Source organism: Myxine glutinosa, chromosome 4 (genome assembly GCF_964187855.1).
Source record: "Myxine glutinosa chromosome 4, kmMyxGlut1.1, whole genome shotgun sequence".
In the NCBI taxonomy this organism is placed as follows: Eukaryota; Metazoa; Chordata; class Myxini; order Myxiniformes; family Myxinidae; genus Myxine; species Myxine glutinosa.
The window spans coordinates 37,771,804-37,789,399 of NC_136264.1; the positions used below are offsets into that span (position 1 = coordinate 37,771,804).

Genomic DNA, 17,596 nt, shown 5'->3' on the forward strand with positions numbered 1-17,596 from the left:
CCAACACTCAAGCCAATAGCAAGTTTTCACCAGCAAGCATAAATCTGTCTCGAAGAAAAAGCAAACAAATGTATCCTGCTGGGAAATATTGCACGTCTTGCTCAGAATGGAAAGCTGTAAATCAACCGGATTGGAGTTGAAACTTCTATTTTAACTTTGTTTCTCTTTCTTCGTGTTTTCACCGAATCATGTTCTCCGCAGAATTGAGACTAGTCTTCCTGGTGAAGGCCAGTGTCGATCTGCCTCGGCGGATCCTTGCTTCCCACAGTGGTTAGCATTTCTCGATCAATATCTTCTTGATTTGATCCATTCTTCATATTTTCTGGTTTCATTAAATAAGTGGTATCTAAAAGTGGTAATGGTATTGTCAAAACCATTTCCTCATTTATCCATGTTAACAGGAGTCAACTGTAACTTGTTATTATGGTGCACTGATGGAATCCCGATGCCTACATTGCAATTGAAAATGTTTTTCTTTTTTTTCATGATCTCTCCATTTGGATTTGATTGATCTTTTGATTTTTTTTAACACTGATCTTAGGCTGCCTGTAACTGCCTGGAAGGTTACACTGGAGATGACAAATCATGTGAACCGATCAACCCTTGTAAAGCGGTAAGCATGCGATGATTTCGGCAGTTTTCACAAATCCACGCATGTTACTTGTACTTTATATAGTGTTTCTTTGCTGTGGTTGTTCGTTTCTAACGCAGAAGCTATAAAAAAAAAATTCAAAACCACCTTTAGAGGCCATTTTGCCCCGCAAGCGGGGGTTGGCCTTTTTCGGGGACCGTGCTTGTTGTTGTTTTTTGGGTCCCCTTTTTGAAGCAATGTTTTACGGCCGGATGCCCTTCCTGCCGCCAACCCTTTTTGTCGCCTTTTTACGACAAACGGAATTACCAGTGAACTGGTACTCAATTTGCCGACCTCGGAAGGATGACAGGCTGAGTCAACCCCCCTGGCGTTAATTCAGCGATCGACCGGGATTCAAACCTAGGATCCTAGGATCCCAAGCCGGCACCCGAACCGCTAAGGCAACACCAGGCTCTCAGCAGAAGCTATAGAAAGGCCTTATTTGTACACAGAGTCCAGTACACCAAACACAAATTAATAAATTTGCTGTTTAGGGAGGGAGGGGGGTACCTCCTGGGGGGAGAGAAAAGGAGAGTAGTTGTAGTGTGTTAAGGCTCATGGAAGAGCTAGAACACTGAATGGATCAGGACAAAACAGAGGAAAGGGAACAGAAAAGAAACAGCAGCAGGGTTGGGTTGCAGCAGGCACCAGCAGCAGGGTTTAAGGACAAAATAAAGGTAGACTTGGGCAAATAAGTGATGTGGGGAGGAATTAGGGGCCTTGCATTTTTTATTTTAAACCACAAATAATCATCATACCACTCATTATGTACAGTATTTTCATGCCTCCGCCGACAAAATCGCTGGAGGTATTATGTTTTCAGGTTGTCCGTCCAGGCTAAACCTCATTTTTCTCAGCAACCATATGTCCGATTGAGACGAAACTTTCAGGGTAGGAGTGACACCCATGCAGAATGTTTTTATGATAACGTTTCATAGGTCACGTGGTATGGCAGCCATATTGGATTAAAAGCAAATAATAATAAAAATATTTCTCGGAAACCACTAAATGGAAAAATTTGAAACTTTGCACATTGTCAAGTACTCCAAATGGGGAACGAAAGCATGATAATGATGACATCATAGGTGAAGTGGTATACCAGCCAAAAATGTTTTAATCGAATTCCTTATCCTAAAAATCTGAAATTGCTTACACATGATCTGTGACCCATTTGTATTGAAATATTAAATTTATGACATCATAGGTCACATGGTGTGGCAGCCATTTTGGATTGAAGGAAAATATTAAATAATTATATCTCTGAAACCACTCACCCTATCGATGTGAAATTTTACAAATATCATCTAACAGCACTGTTGCATATAGTTTGAAAATGATGTCATAGGTCACGTGGTTTCACAGCCATCTTGGATAGAAAAACGAACCTTATCCGATCAACACGAAAATTCACAAACGTGATCCCCAACCCATACATATGCAGAGTGATGCCATATACCCGTTGTGGGACTATGCGGAGGCATATTGGTGACACAGTCGCATTGTTCTAGTTTTTAATATCCTTAAGTTGTCACAATTATGTTCTCCTTCCCAGATTTAAAACTCCATAGAAACCAATAGAGACCAATAGGACATTTATATGGGTCTCTATTGGAAATCACGGTTTCTATTGGTTTCTATAGGAACCGGTAGAGTTTCCAGTCGAAACAAAGCGAGATTCGGTTGAAACCAATAGAAACCAATTAAAACCATTCGATGCAACTGGTCTGAAACCCAGAGAAACCAACAGGAACCTACCTTTAAGTTCAACTGGTCCTGTAGAAACCATTAGAGTTAACTGGTCTGAAAAACCCATAGACCAACCAAATACTTCAATTATATTTTGTTATAATAAGCAAACACAAAACACACAGTTCCATACTGAATTTAGTTATACTAGCAACAGTACCCGCCCTATGGGTGGGGCTTCAATTGGGAAGCCCAAATGAAAAGGTAAAATATCAGAAATTGAAGGCTTTTTTATTTTAAACGATTCATATAAACATCCGTTGAATCATATCACATGCAAATCATCAAAATCTAAACAGTACATGGCTAAACAGTACATGGACGATCACGTACCACGTACGTCTCACGTCTCGCTCGCTCTCATGTTGTCCCGATAATGATCCTTCCGCAGGTTCACCGACGGAAAACTTGTTACGACTTTTACTTTTTCTTTTTTTTTTGGATACTGAATCAAGGCTCGTGAAAGAGCTAACATTTATTTCACAAACAAATCAACCAGACAAACAAAATATATAAAAAGAGGGAGCGGAAGACAAGATGGGGAGAGAAGGGGAAGCACACAAACACAACATTTGAGAGCAGGGAGATGTGTGGGGGGGAGGAGGCGTGGGAAGGGGGGTGGGGGGGTGGGAGAAGTATAAAACACAAGGACACCAAGGACACCAAGGACTTCCAGGACAGAAGTTGGTATTTCAAAAAAGTGGATTTGGGGTGAAATTAGCGGGGGTAGAGAAGATCAAGGTTTTGGATGGGGGAAGATTGAGATGGTGGTCAACAGCTGTTTTAAAGACCTGGAGGGTGGAGTGGGATTGAAGAGAGTGAGGGAGTTTGTTCCAGAGGCGGGAGAACTTCCTCTAGACAGTCAAGTTCACTCATCTTTTCGGTGCACCGGCACATGCTGAGAACGGCCCGTGCAGGGGCTGATCCGAGGATCTCATCAAACCGTCCGATCGGTCGTAGCGACGGGTCGTGTGTACAAAGGGCAGGGACTTAATCAACGCGAGCTGATGACTCGCGCTTACTGGGAATTCCTCGTTCGTGGGACACTGTCTCAAGCCCCAGTCCCCATCACGGATGGGGCTCAGCGGTTTACCCGTGCCTGACGGCGAAGGGCAAGGTACACGCTGGCCCGTCCAGTGTAGCGCACGTGCGGCCCCGGACATCGAAGGGCATTAAACTTTCATTAAACATTAAACGTTCTTTAAACATTAAACGTTCATTAAAGGATTACAAAACGAAAAACATTACGAAATTACGTTCACACCGTCATGTCAAACACTACCGTGAACACATACATCGTCACAACATCGTCACAATGAACGTTATGCGAACGCGAATGTTATGCTGGAGTCCAAACCTGAGAATGCTGGAGACCAAAGCTGAAATTGGGAAAACTAAATAGCCTATTTTACTCCTGGAGATCCCAGGATTACCCACCCAAAATATCTTTGCAATCGGTTCAGCAGTTTTTATGGTACCTTCGAACAGACAGACAGACAGACAGACAGACGGATATTTGGTGAATTATAGTAAGATCGTCGCAATGAGAACATCGTCACAATGAACGTTATGCGAACGCGAATGTTATGCTGGAGTCAAAACCTGAGAATGCTGGAGACCAAAGCTGAAATTGGGAAAACTAAATAGCCTATTTTACTCCCAGGGGTCCCAGGATTACCCACCCAAAATATCTTTGCGATCGGTTCAGCAGTTTTTACGGTACCTTCGAACAGACAGACAGACAGACAGACAGACGGATATTTGGTGAATTATAGTAAGATCGTCGCAATGAGAACATCGTCACAATGAACGTTATGCGAACGCGAATGTTATGCTGGAGTCAAAACCTGAGAATGCTGGAGACCAAAGCTGAAATTGGGAAAACTAAATAGCCTATTTTACTCCTGGAGATCCCAGGATTACCCACCCAAAATATCTTTGCGATCGGTTCAGCAGTTTTTACGGTACCTTCAAACAGACAGATGGACATTTGGTGAATTATAGTAAGATAGGAGCTGGATAGCTCAAATGGCAGAGCACTACTACTGTTCACCAGCGGGCCGAGGTTCAATTCCCAGTCTAGGCCTGTAACTTTCCCCACAAATGTCAATTGCTTATTTTCAAGCCTGTTCATTTCTAATACGACATAAGTTGTCCACTTGGTCAGAAATATGGTCAAAGTGAATTTTTTTGATCAAAGTGAACATTGATCAGTGGAAGCTTTATTCTCATAATGTGATAATAAATTTAATATATATGATGTTCTATACCAGGGAATATAAAAAGTTCTCGACCGAACATACATATCAAGCATACAAGTTTCATTATGTACATATGTCCGATAACACGTTGAACTCTCCTCATATTAGGCATGCTGTAGATACCCAGATCCTGCTCAACACTCCTATTTTATTACCCTCGCCTGAGGAGAGGGTATTGCATTTGAGTCCGTTTGCCGTTTGTTACTTGCTGGAAAAAATTCTGGCAAGTATGTTGGTTGTTTGGTTTGTTTGTCTGTCTGTCTGTCTGTGCACAGTACTACGTCTACTAAAGTATAGCATCGCCTTATTCCGGCAAAGTATAGCATCGCCATACTTTACACACATATTTGCCTTGCCCTGGAATAGACTGTGCCCAATTTTTAACTCTCTAGGCCCAAGGCCTCCATTATGACGTCATAATTCGACAAGTACAAAACTTAATCCAATCAAGATGCAATTTCTTGAGCGCCATGTCGGCATAAACGGCTGGAGAAAACAAATAATGATGACGTCATCGGCCACGTGGTTCGGCCGCCATCTTGGAAAAACCGAAAAACTTTGCACCTCCATATCACCGAAAGTGCTGAATAGAAAGAATTGCGACATGGCTCATTGTAAATAACTCTCCATGCGGAATAAAATATGTTAATGATGATGTCATAGGTGCCTCCATTCTGACGTCATAATTCGACAAGTACAAAACTTCATCCGATCAAGATGAAATTTCTTGAGCATAATCTAGGAATAAATTAGTTGAGAAAACAAATAATGATTACGTCATCGGTCATGTGGTTCGGCCGCCATCTTGGAAAAACCGAAAAACCTTGCACCTCTATATCACCGAAAGTCCTGAAAAGAAAGAATTGCGACATGGCTCATTGTAAAGAACTCTCCATGGGGAATCATTACTGTAATTACAGGGCTAGAAAAACATTTTTACAAGCAGAAAACCGATATAAAACAATTTTCTACTTTTCAGTTATTTTTGACCAGGGAGCCCAGTGTGGGCGAGCCGAAAGTCCAATGAGCTCAGGGTTCAAAAGGTTAACATGTTTTGAATATTTTATGATGTCTATTTATTTATCCATGCTTTATAATGTGTTGAAATGTAAAGTGGAATTTATGTTAATTTCAGGACAATGGAGGCTGCAGTCCCTTTGCAAAATGTAACCACACTGGGCCTGCGATAGCCACGTGCGCTTGCCTAAACAGCTACATTGGGGATGGCTACACTTGCACGGGAACAATCCTGCAGGTTAGAAGCTCAACTATCAACTTTATTTTCAAATTGCTGGAATTATTTATTTCAACCCATGTTTTTGATGGCTTTGTGGCGGACACGAAAGCTCACTGGCGTGAGGGCATCATTCCACGCACCAAGTGGGCGGCGGCCACGCCCAAGGGGTAGGCGTGGCCGTGGGATATATACTGGGCGCGCAGCGCGGAGCGCTCCAGTGCTACAGTTGAGCTCTTATAATAAAGACTCTTGAACTTACCGCGTTGTCCGCTTCCTCCTTGTTATACAAGTAAGCGCGCGTAGCACCGCGGTTCATTGGTGACCCTCCGACGTTTTGGTCAGCCGTTGCTGACCACCCGAACCCGCCACAGCAATGGCAACCAACGCGGTCCACATCAAACTCCCCGAGTTCTGGGAGACGCAAGCCGAAGTTTGGTTCCTGCAGGCAGAAGCCCAGTTCCGACTTCGAGGCATCACGGTGGACGAGACCAGGTACTGCCACATGGTCGCCTCCCTCGGGCCCGGCACGGCCGCCCGCGTCGTGTCGGTCCTGAGGAACCCACCGGCCGACGGCAGGTACGAGGCGATCAAGCGTCTCCTCCTCGCCACGTTCGGCCTCACGGTGGATGCATGGGCCGACCGCCTCCTGGACCTCCCCGAGCTCGGTGACACGCGACCGTCGGTCCGCATGGTCCATATGCTGTCGTTGATGGGCGACGAAACCCTGAACGCTCTATTCCGGGCGTTATTTCGACGCCAGCTGCCGGCACAAGTCCGCCTCGCGTTGGCTGGTTCTGTGACGACGGAACCCTGAGCTCTCGCTGCTGAGGCCGACAGGTTCTTCGCGGCTTTGGACGCGCGGGCGAGTTTTGGCACGGCCGTCGCACATCCCGAGGCTGACCCTGATGCTGATGCACCACACCTCGTGGATCCCGAGGCTGATGCACGCCGCGTGGCCGCCGCCACGCCATGCCCACCACCACCGCGAAAACCGCGGCCTCCGCCTTCGCCGCAAACCTGGTGCCATTTCCACGCCAGGTTTGGCCACAAGGCGAGGAATTGTTGCCCGCCGTGCTCCTTCAGCAAGTCGGGAAACTACAAAGCCGGCGCTCGGTAGCGGCCCTGAGCGTCGACCATTCCGGCAGCCTTCCTTTTATAACGGACACCTTGTCCGGGCGCCGTTTCCTATGCGACACGGGGGCACAGGTGAGCGTTATCCCTGCCTCTACGTCCGACAAGCACACCGCGGGCCGGGGCCCCACGTTGCTTGCCGCGAACGGAACACCCATACGCACATTCGGGAAGCGCTGCCTCTCCCTGCGGTTCGGAAGGCAACGCTTCACGTGGATGTTCATAACCGCCAGTGTCCCCATGGCACTGCTCGGTGCGGACTTCCTCTGTGCACACGGGTTGTTGGTAGATGTGAAGAACAGACGTCTCGTCCAGGCTGAAACGTTCAGCTCGCTTGCTTGCGTGCTGAGCAGCTCGTTGAGCAGCTCACTGAGTGGCTCACCGAGTGGCTCACCAAGCGGCTTGCTGAGCGGTTCGGTCCCGGCGAGGTTAGATTGTACGCTTCCGGCAGCGGACGACTTCACCCGCCTCATCGCCAGCTTTCCGGCCCTTACGCGGCCCACCTTCTCGGCAGGGGCCGTCAAGCACGGGGTGGAACACCACATCCACACTGCTGGGCCACCGGTCTACGCCCGGGCACGCCACCTCGAGCCGACGAAGTTCGCGGTAGCGAAAGCGGAGTTCGCTACGCTGGAGCGGCTCGGCATCGTGCGGCGCTCCGAGAGTGCTTGGGCGTCGCCGCTCCACATCGTGCCCAAGCCCGGCGGGGGATTGCGACCGTGCGGGGACTACCGGCACCTCAACGACGCCACCACCCCCGACCGCTACCCCGTCCCCCACATCCAGGACTTCTCCGCCCGGTTGGCGGGCATGTCCTTCTTTTCGAAGGTGGACCTCATACGCGGCTACCATCAGGTCCCCGTCAGGCCGGAGGACATCCCGAAGACGGCGGTCATCACGCCATTCGGGCTCTTCGAATTTCTTCGGATGCCCTTCGGTTTGAAAAATGCGGCTCAGGCGTTCTAGCGACTAATGGACAGCGTCTTGCGCGACTTGGATTTCGTCTACGTGTACCTGGGCGACATCCTCGTCGCCAGCGCGTCCCGGGAAGAGCACCTACACCATCTCCGCACGCTCTTCGAATGTCTGGGCCAGCATGGCCTCATCGTGAACCCCGCCAAGTGCTGGTTCGGAGTTGCCGACATCGACTTTTTGGGGCACCGCGTCACCAGGCACGGGGCCGTCCCCCTACCGGCCAAGGTGGAGGCAGTGAAGGGGTTTCCGCACCCCCGCACGATCAAGGGGCTCCAGGAGTTCCTGGGCATGGTAAACTTTTACCATTGGTTCCTGCCCCGCATCGCCCAGCTCCTGCGCCCCTTGCACGAGGCCCTCCGAGGGAAGCCGGGCAAAGGTGACGTCGTTTGGACCGAGCAGATGGACGCGGCGTTCGTGGGTGCGAAGCTCACCTTGGCTAACGCCACCATACTCGCACACCCGGCGCCCGATGCACCGATCGCCCTCACCACCGACGCCTCAGACTACGCGGTGGGCGCGGTGCACGAGCAATGGGTGCGTGGTGCCTGGCAACCGCTGGCGTTCTTCAGACGGCAGCTTCGCCCGCCCGAACGCCGTTATAGTACCTTCGACCGCGAGTTGCTCGGGCTTCACCTGGCGGTCAGGCACTTCTGCCATCTGCTCGAGGGCCGTGCGTTCACGGCCTTGGTCGACCACAAGCCACTGGTCTTCGCGATGGGCAAGGTTGCCGAGCCGTGGTCGGCCCGGCAGCAGCATCACCTCTCGGCCGTGTCCGAGTACACGATGGCCATCCGGCACGTCGCGGGGAAGGACAACCCGGTGGCGGATTGCCTTTCCCGGTCAGTTGCCCACGCAGTCCACCTTTGCATCGACTATGCCCGGATGGCGGCGGACCAGGCCACCGACCCCGGCGTCCAGGCCATGCGGACCGCCGTCACAGGCCTCCGCGTCACCGAGGTGCTGTTCGACGGCGCGGGCATGGCCCACTTGTGCGACGTCTCCCTCGGGCGGCCTCGCCCCATCGTGCCCGCGGGCTGGCAGCGCCAGGTTTTTGACGCCATCCACGGCCTGTCCCACCCGGGCATGAAGGCCTCCCAGAGGTTGGTCGCTGACAAGTTTGTCTGGCATGGCCTCCGGAAGGCCGTCCGCGGCTGGACCAGGATGTGCCTCGTGTGCCAGCGCGTGAAGGTGCACCGGCACACCCAGGCCCCATTGGCCCCGTTCATGGTGCCGGAACGTAGGTTCGACCACGTGCACATGGACCTGGTGGGACCTCTGCCCCCCTCGCGGGGTTTCACCCATGTCCTGACAATGGTGGACCGCAACACCCAGTGGCCGCAGGCCATGCCTTTGGCGGCGACAATGGCGGCAGACGTCGCGCAGGCGTTCATCCCCACCTGGGTCACCGGGTTCGGCGCCCCCTCGGACATCTCGTCCGACCGCGGCCCCCAGTTCACCTCGGAGCTCTGGGGGGCGGTCGCGCGGGGGCTCGGGGTCCAGCTGCACCGAACCACGGCCTAACACCCCCAGGCCAACGGCCTGTGCGAGCGGTTCCACCGCTCGTTGAAGGCCGCGCTCCGGGCCACCCTCCGCGACGGCGGCTGGGTCGACAGGCTCCCCTGGGTCCTGCTGGGCCTCCGGACGGCGCCCAAGGACGACCTGCGCGCATCCGCGGCAGAGTTGGTCTTCGGACAACCGCTGCGGGTGCCGGGCGAGTTCCTCCCCGACCCCACGGCACCATGGTCCGCGGCGCAGGAGCGCTCCGCGCTGCAGGAGACAGCCCGGAGGTTCGCCCCGGTGCCGACGGTGCACCACGGGCACCCGCCTTCGCACGTCGCCCCGGAGCTTCGCACCGCGGAGTACGTCTTCATCCGGCACGACGCCCACCGGACACCACTGCGGCCCCCGTATGATGGGCCTTTCCGCATGCTGGAGACTGGGGTGAAACATTTCACCTTGGACATCGGCGGTACTCCCGACCGCATCTTGGTGGATCGCCTCAAGCCGGCCCACCTCGACGTGGACCACCCACCGCCGGTGGCTCGGCCCCCGCGTCGGGGCCGCCCCCCTGCGGGCGGACCCCCGGCACCGCCCAGGCCTGCCGGCACGCCGCCCCCCGGTCCTGCACCCATCCCGGGTGCAGCCGGAGGCATCCCAGCTGGCATCCCTGCACCCCGGACGCCACCAGTCGCCAGAGGGCGCTTCGGCCGGGTCATCCGTTTGCCCTGCAAACTGGCCCTCCAGGTGCGCGGGAATTCTGGGGGGGCGCGTGTGGCGGACACGAAAGCTCACTGGCGTGAGGGCATCATTCCGCGCACCAAGTGGGCGGCGGCCACGCCCGAAGGGTAGGCGTGGCCGCGGGATATACACCGGGCACGCAGCCCAGAGCGCTCCAGTGCTACAGTCGAGCTCTTATAATAAAGACTCTTGAACTTACCGCGTTGTCCGCTTCCTCCTTGTTATTCAAGTAAGCGCGCGTAGCACCACGCTTCAGCTTCACACTTTTGCCACTTAACTGCAGCTTACTCCCAAAAACTGTCGGTGTGGAATGACAATCTGAAATGAGTATTCTTGGGATTTGGACCACACTGCCATTTTATTTCAAATCAATGAATGTCATTTTACAAGAAAGCCCATAAACCCAAAATAGTCGAGTTTTAATTATTTATTTTTTAAATCCAATTCTAGGCTCATGGAAGAGAAGGAAAGCAATGTGATGGAGGGAAGAAAGATGAAACACAGACAGCGCGACAACAAATGGATGTAACAATAAGAGAATTAGTGATGAAAGAACGAGGGAGTGAGGAGAAGGGAGGCACATCATAATGTTTTGGAGGTTTTATTGCACATGAGATCTTGGATTGGAGAGGGGGAGAGTGGGGTTAATTGCGGTAGCGAAGATAATGGGATGATAGAAATGGAGGATGAGAAGGTAGTGCATTGCCACATTGAAGCCCTGGGGGGGGGGGGGGTATCGTGGGGGTGCATTGTCTCAGGAATACAGTCTCCACAAGTAAGGTCTGGAATTAAGAAATTAACAAAGATTTTAACAAAGATTTAAGAGATTTTTTTTTTTGGTATACTATGTACAAGGTCAAGGTTTATGGAAGAGTAAGAACCCTGAATGGATCAGGATGCAACAGAACAAAAGGAACAGTTAAAATAAGGGGTAAACGCAAACAGCAAGGAAGAAGGATAAAATAGAGGGAGACTTGTACATCAGGGTAGTGTGGAGGAAAAAGGTGTAGTGGAGGATGCATGGAGTGGACAAGATGGATACAGAAGAAAGTTTCTGAATGAACATGTACAGGTGTGTTGAAAGAGCAGTCGGAGCAAGACCGAATGGAAACCGTTCAAAAAAATAGAGGCCACCAAATTTTCAGTGATGTGAGAACAGCAAGCCTCTTGCTTCAGCCTCTTTGTGGGAGGTGCCAGTGATGTTGAGAGCTTCAGATTCCACATCACCATGAGTAGGAGGGTAGATGAGTTTTCCCACGAGCGACAGAAAAGGCTGCATAGTTTGTGAGCAATTCAGATTTACCAAGCAAGGATTTGTCACGATGGAGGATGCCCAGTCTTTGGCAGGCCTTGAAGGGCAGCTTGAATGCATGACCTGCCCTAATCAGCAGAGGGCATTGCATCAGCGACCCAGCCGTGCCCTCGGACAACTCAGGCTTGTGCTGCACATGAACGAAGAAGAAGAATGATGCAAAGGCCCATGCACAATCTCAAAGGACTGAACTTTTTTCAGTGGTTGATTTGTGGAAAGATATAGGTCGGTTTTTGAGATATTACAAGATGAGAGTATGAGATTTGCTCAGATTGAATGACATATTACATTTGTCAGACCATTGTCTGATCCTTTTCAGATGAATAGAGAGTGAAGTACCTGCTGCTATACTATCGCTAAGATGAGGTAAAAATGGAGTCACCCACAATGAAGAAAATAATGTCATCCATGACATTAGCGACGTGATTTAAGTATATGATTGCTTCAGGAATTTGAGTGGAGGAATTTGGTGGAGTGACGTGAGTGGAGGAATTTGGTGGAGTGACGTGAGTGGAGGAATTTGGCAAGCCAGGAATAATGTTGGCCTTGGATGCGACAGGCAGAAAGCTTGGAAAGCCCTTGGCAAGAAAACATATAGACTGTGTGGAAAGCCATGATCAAGAGCGTCAACCCTGACTTCATGTTTATGATTCAGCGGCTCCATCCATTGTTGAGGGAGAAGTAGCAGGACATCTAAAGTTTAATGGCCCGGCAAAAGGCTAGAGTGGCTTTGACTAGAACTGAAATGCTATGAATTTGATCTAAATCTAACACTGATTTGGTATAATAACTTTTTTTTTAATTCTAATGTAATTGTATTTTGTTTGCATTTTTCTCTTTAGGTCCTTTCATCCAGCCCTGGTGAATCGAGCGTTTATTTTAAAATGCAGGTAAGATTAAACCAACTGTTTATAAATCAAACTGTGCCTGGCTCTTCCAAAAACCGAAGGCTGCTACCCACTTGACTTTGCTTGAGTCCTTCTGTTGTAAATGTTCGTTAATTGCATTGATAAACATTGTGGTCATTGCTATCCCCAAGTGTCCCACATGTTTTTACGGCGTAGCCCATGGGGCAAAGCCGTCTAGAACAGTGTTTGTCCGTCCGTATGTATGTATGCATGTATGTATGTCTCCTCAAACGTATACCAATCAGAGGTGAGGATCTGGTCACATGACAGGGTGATGTGATTACGTCTGATGTCATTACGGCATACGGCGGCTGATTCTTCACACTCCGCCATTTTGATTTATATGCCGTTCATGCCGAACATATCGTCGAACCTGTCATATATCACAATCGCCATGCTCTACCTATACGTTTTTCATTGAGTGTGAAATACAAACAAACCGATTGTTAAAATGACCATCAAGTATTGAAAGCATCGGTGTTACGACTCTTCCAACAAAACGGTATGATACGTATTGGCCTTAGGCTTCATGCCTCAACTTCGGACCGCTTCAGACAAATTAAGCCCAGGTTTCTTAATACAGTAGTGTATCGTATCAGTAGTATCGTTCTCGTAATAATAATAAAAATAATAATATAGTAAATATAACCATAATACTTTAATCCCAATGTCGTTAATGGATTGAAGCGATGTATGGTTCATGAATCGGTGATAAGCGTTGTACGGTACTAATATTAATAACGCTTTAATTCGCCTCGCCTCGGTGAGGAATTTGCCTCGGTTTTTTGATCGTAATATCATTTTCGAAATAATTATAATGTAACGTTAATATTATAGTAAATCTAATCGTAACAATAATCCCTTCGTTGTGACTGCAAAGTTACTGGAAGTTAAAATATATCATCTTCTACATATTAAAGTAGTGGCAGTTTTGTGTCCGTTATGTCATTACGTCTATGATGTCATTATGATGGCTAACTCCACCGACCGACATTTCAATTTACTAGTACGCCTGGTCACTACGGGAGCGGCAGGAAAGGTCATTCCTCTTTGGGGTATAGAGATTACAGTCGATCTATGGTGGGGTCTCAAGAACATTGGGTGTGTGTTCATTTACCAAGGTTCTTGTGGAGAGATCGCCAAGTGGTTTAAGAATTTGAGCAAGCGCTTCATTCAAAACCATTACTGGGAACGGCTGGCTTGGCAAGTGCTAGCTAGCTGCTTGGTAAATGAGCACAATTCCAACCCTTGTGTGGTATCATCTAGATTACAGTAGATCTTTGCTCAGTTCTGGAAGTAAAATTTACCTCACGGATGTCTGGATTCCTCCAAATTTCTTTGTTTAATGTTATGAACAGCATTAACGACTGTTTAAAAAGCTAATCATACGTGTTTGTGGTTTATAATATTTTACAAGCCCGGCTACGCTGCTGTTAGACTTTTGTTCTTGTTTTGTTTAGTTTGTGTTTGTAATTTATTTGGCGTTATCCAGTTTTCACCTTGTTCTCCGTCCCTATCTCTTTACTCTCTACTCTCCTTCATCACCCCAAAACTTTCCCTAAAATACTTACTTTTTTGGTGATAGTCATTGCACCTACACTGCCTAGGCTGACAGGATGGACACACATGACATGACATGACATGACATGACAGGATGGATAGGCCCTAGTGGTACGTGCACTACCCTCTAAGCTGTCTAGCCTGGGTCCAAGTCCCGACCAAACTATAAACTGTCAGTCTGGTGTTTCACAGCCAGGGTGATTCATCAATGTGTGATTGTGTGTGCCGTCCCTCAGGTGGACGTTAAACCGGGCGGCCCATCTGCTAGCATTCATTGGTGGACGTTAAATATCCCATGGTGTCGTTCGCGAAGAATACACGATCTATTTCCGGCACCATGGCTAAATTCCAAATTCTTGCCCTAACTAGTAGAACAGCAGGCCTGGCCAGCCGGTTCGTGAAAACTTGGGCCAAACTTTCCCCAGCCGACCCCACAAGAAAGTTGCGATAATCGTGGCCATTGAAGAAGAAGAAGATTGCACCCACACATCCCTCCCTTGTTTATTTTAATATTTTGTTGTATTGATCGCTAAAAAATTTTTTATATAAACAAGCAAAAATATATTACCAAAACAGTTCTTTATGTCTCCTCATTCCTGAATGATTCATTTTCTTTTTCATTCCTTTGTGTGCTTCTCTGAGTGAATAAGATGTAATTTTTTATCAGTCTGTTATAAATCTGCTTTTCCTATTCAAATACCGCGATATCTGCTGTGGCTGGAGGAAGAAATCCACGCACTTGAGTTCCATTTCACTTTGTTACTCACGTTTAAATACGGGATGTTTTTCATCTTAATTGTAAACTACTGAAAAAAAATAAAGGAGGGGGCATTGGCCCCCAGTGCCCCACCCAAAAATCCGCTGGTGCTCTTCCCTTTCCCAGAACCTCCTGCAACCCCACCCCACCATCCTCCACCCACCATTCCACATAAATATACACCTGACCCCCCCCCCCCCCAACCCACATCCCTACCTCAGCTCAACAGCCCCTTGTCTGTCCTTCCACCTTCCTCCTTCCCTCCACCATATATCCCACTTCCCGAAGGCTCTAATCCCAAAAATGTCTCACACCGGATGTTCTCAACTCAACTGTCTCCTCTCTAACTATCCCTCCTCTGCTTTGATGGACTCAGATCACATAGTAGTGGTGGTGTTGTGGTATAACATCATAACTCCCTTCCCAACTGCCCCTATCTGACCCTTTTAATCTGTGGATACTTCATTTTGCCACCATGTTGGTTTTCTAGGAGTCAGTCATTAACTATAGTTCACAGTATTGCAGCCACGGCCTTTTGCGAAATAACTTTCCTTACTCAGTCTGTCTCTTTTCCGACTTCCATCCCTCCAAATGACAATTGTTGGTTGTTAGAGTTTCGCAGTTGGACTTGGCTCTTCTTATCACAGCCGAGTGATGGTGTTTGCCTCCTTGCTGCTTATCAGAGAGCAGTTCAACAATGCAGATTGGTATGGTCTGAAATCTACCTTATCTCTCACAGACTGGACCACCAACTCATCAACTTCTGCAATCTCAACAGTTTATGGAATTCCTTTCTCAATGGACTGCTTTCTTGCTTTCTCGCCCCTCTCCAGGTCTTCTCATCACATACAATTATATTATTATTCATCATCACAATTCTGATCTGCAGAGGCATATGTGGCAAAGCAATTGTACTCTCATCTTATTATTGCAGCTAATGTACTCCACCAAGAAGGCCAACCCAACTTTGGAGGAACCTTTAGTCACTCCGCACATGCCATAAACTAGTGTGTAAAAGTCCTTGATGAATTGGGTCCAAACTTCATGCTCACCTGCAGTCAAACCTCCCTCCCAATAAGGTTGAGAAAATGATCGTCAATATTGATACCTCCTCATCAACTCATCCCGATGGCCCTACAATTGTAATCCTCTAGGACTGTGCATCAACATCTTATATGGTCTCCTCTTTCCTCATTTTTCTGCAGGTTTTTCTTATATGGATTCCTACCTTCATCTTGAAAAGTTGCAAACAATACTCATTTTCACAATAAAAGTTCCGAGTTTGAAACAATAAATTATAGACAGGTCAACCTTCTACCTATCAAAAGCAAATCATTGTTGCAGACCTCAGGTGTTATCTCTTCTCCAACTCTCTCATCTCTGATCATTGGATTTTTGGCTATCCCTCAATATTTAGCTAATGTCTTGGACCCAGCTTTGTTTTCTAAGCTGTCTCCTAATGGTTTTCATATTTTCTTCTATGAGCAGAAACAATAGGTTGATATTAATGGTGTTGTCTTTCGATCACCCTCTTGAAGCTGGTGTCCCATTTTGGGAATGACCTTATTATTGGTACCGCTATATATCAATGGCCTTGCCCCTTCACCGGATAATATTCTGCACCATTTTTTGGATGGCACCACTCGATGCAAAATAGTACACCGTACCTCTGAGGGACAGACTGCAGCAGTATCCATCTCTTCACAAAATCAGACGTTCTGTTCCCAGAAACATGTATTTCAAACCACTAAAATCCAATGCTCTCACTCTGTCTCACTACAAGGATCAGCTTTCGAGCCTCCCGTCTATATCGGCAAACCCATGGCGGTGATGAAGTCCCTGGAGCTGCAAGGCATCACAATCCATCGCAACTGGTCCTTGGTGAATGTAATAACCAACCTGGCTTCTACAGAGGCAATCAAGTCCAAGGCTCTCCATGTTATTGACACATCACGGCACAATTGTCAAATCCAAATTTTGCTTCTCGCCCATTCCAGCAAGAATGACGGATCCTCAATTTTTTATCGCCACACTTCTGGCCTCATTCCTCCCACCGTCTCATCCCTCAGTTGTCTTCCAGCTCATAAAGATGGATTCTTATGGAATCCAACACCTGGTTATCCTCCCCAAACTTAAGCTGAATGTTCACTAACCTCCATTCCTTTACTCCTCTATGCTCACGATTTTGGAATGGACCTTTGTGGTACCCTTCCCGATATCCTTGAGAAGTGTTACCCATCATGAACTCCTACTTTGGCTGATACCTGCCTCTGTTCTCTTCTCTCGCTGACCAACCTCTTCCTCTTTCCTGCTTCTTTCCTTTATGTCATAAGTTATTTGTGTGTGTTGTTGTCTTCTCGTTCCTCTTTTATCCCCTAGCTACTGGTCTATCTATGAACCTTCCGCCCTCTATTGTTAATCTTCTTCATGAGTCGACATTTCTGAATACAAAAAAAATCACACTTTCAAATTTTGTGATCAAGTCAAATGATCCCCTTACGTTTGACAGTTATGTAACTCCATTTTAATGTTTCTTTTAAACATGATGAACAAGTTAGTAGGTTTGGGATTTTTTGCAGCTTTGGGATCACTTCCTTTATTTTTTGCTTTCGCCTTTAACCCTCTGCCTCGTACACCCTATTTCCTTCCCATTACGTTTATCCCCTCCCAAACATTATCCCCTTTATTTTTGCTTTCCTTGTTTTTCCCTACTTTAAAAACGTATTTCTCTCAATTCAACACAATTTCCCTCCCACCACCCCACTATGTCCTTGGAAACATATTATAGTTTATCGCAACCCGCACCATGGCATCATTGTACCCTTAGTTAACATTTTTAA

The 17,596-nt window shown here is 48.1% G+C and overlaps 1 protein-coding gene across 1 annotated transcript in view; it reads left to right on the forward strand.

Annotated features, from left to right (window-relative positions):
• STAB2 (stabilin 2) overlaps window positions 1–17,596 on the forward strand; it is a 290,004-nt gene that overhangs the window by 182,397 nt on the left and 90,011 nt on the right. Inside the window, exons 44-46 of the mRNA XM_078775203.1 lie at window positions 542–613; window positions 5,774–5,893; window positions 12,374–12,421. Coding sequence (XP_078631329.1) covers window positions 542–613; window positions 5,774–5,893; window positions 12,374–12,421 — 240 coding nt within the window. The remainder of the gene's footprint in view (window positions 1–541; window positions 614–5,773; window positions 5,894–12,373; window positions 12,422–17,596) is intronic.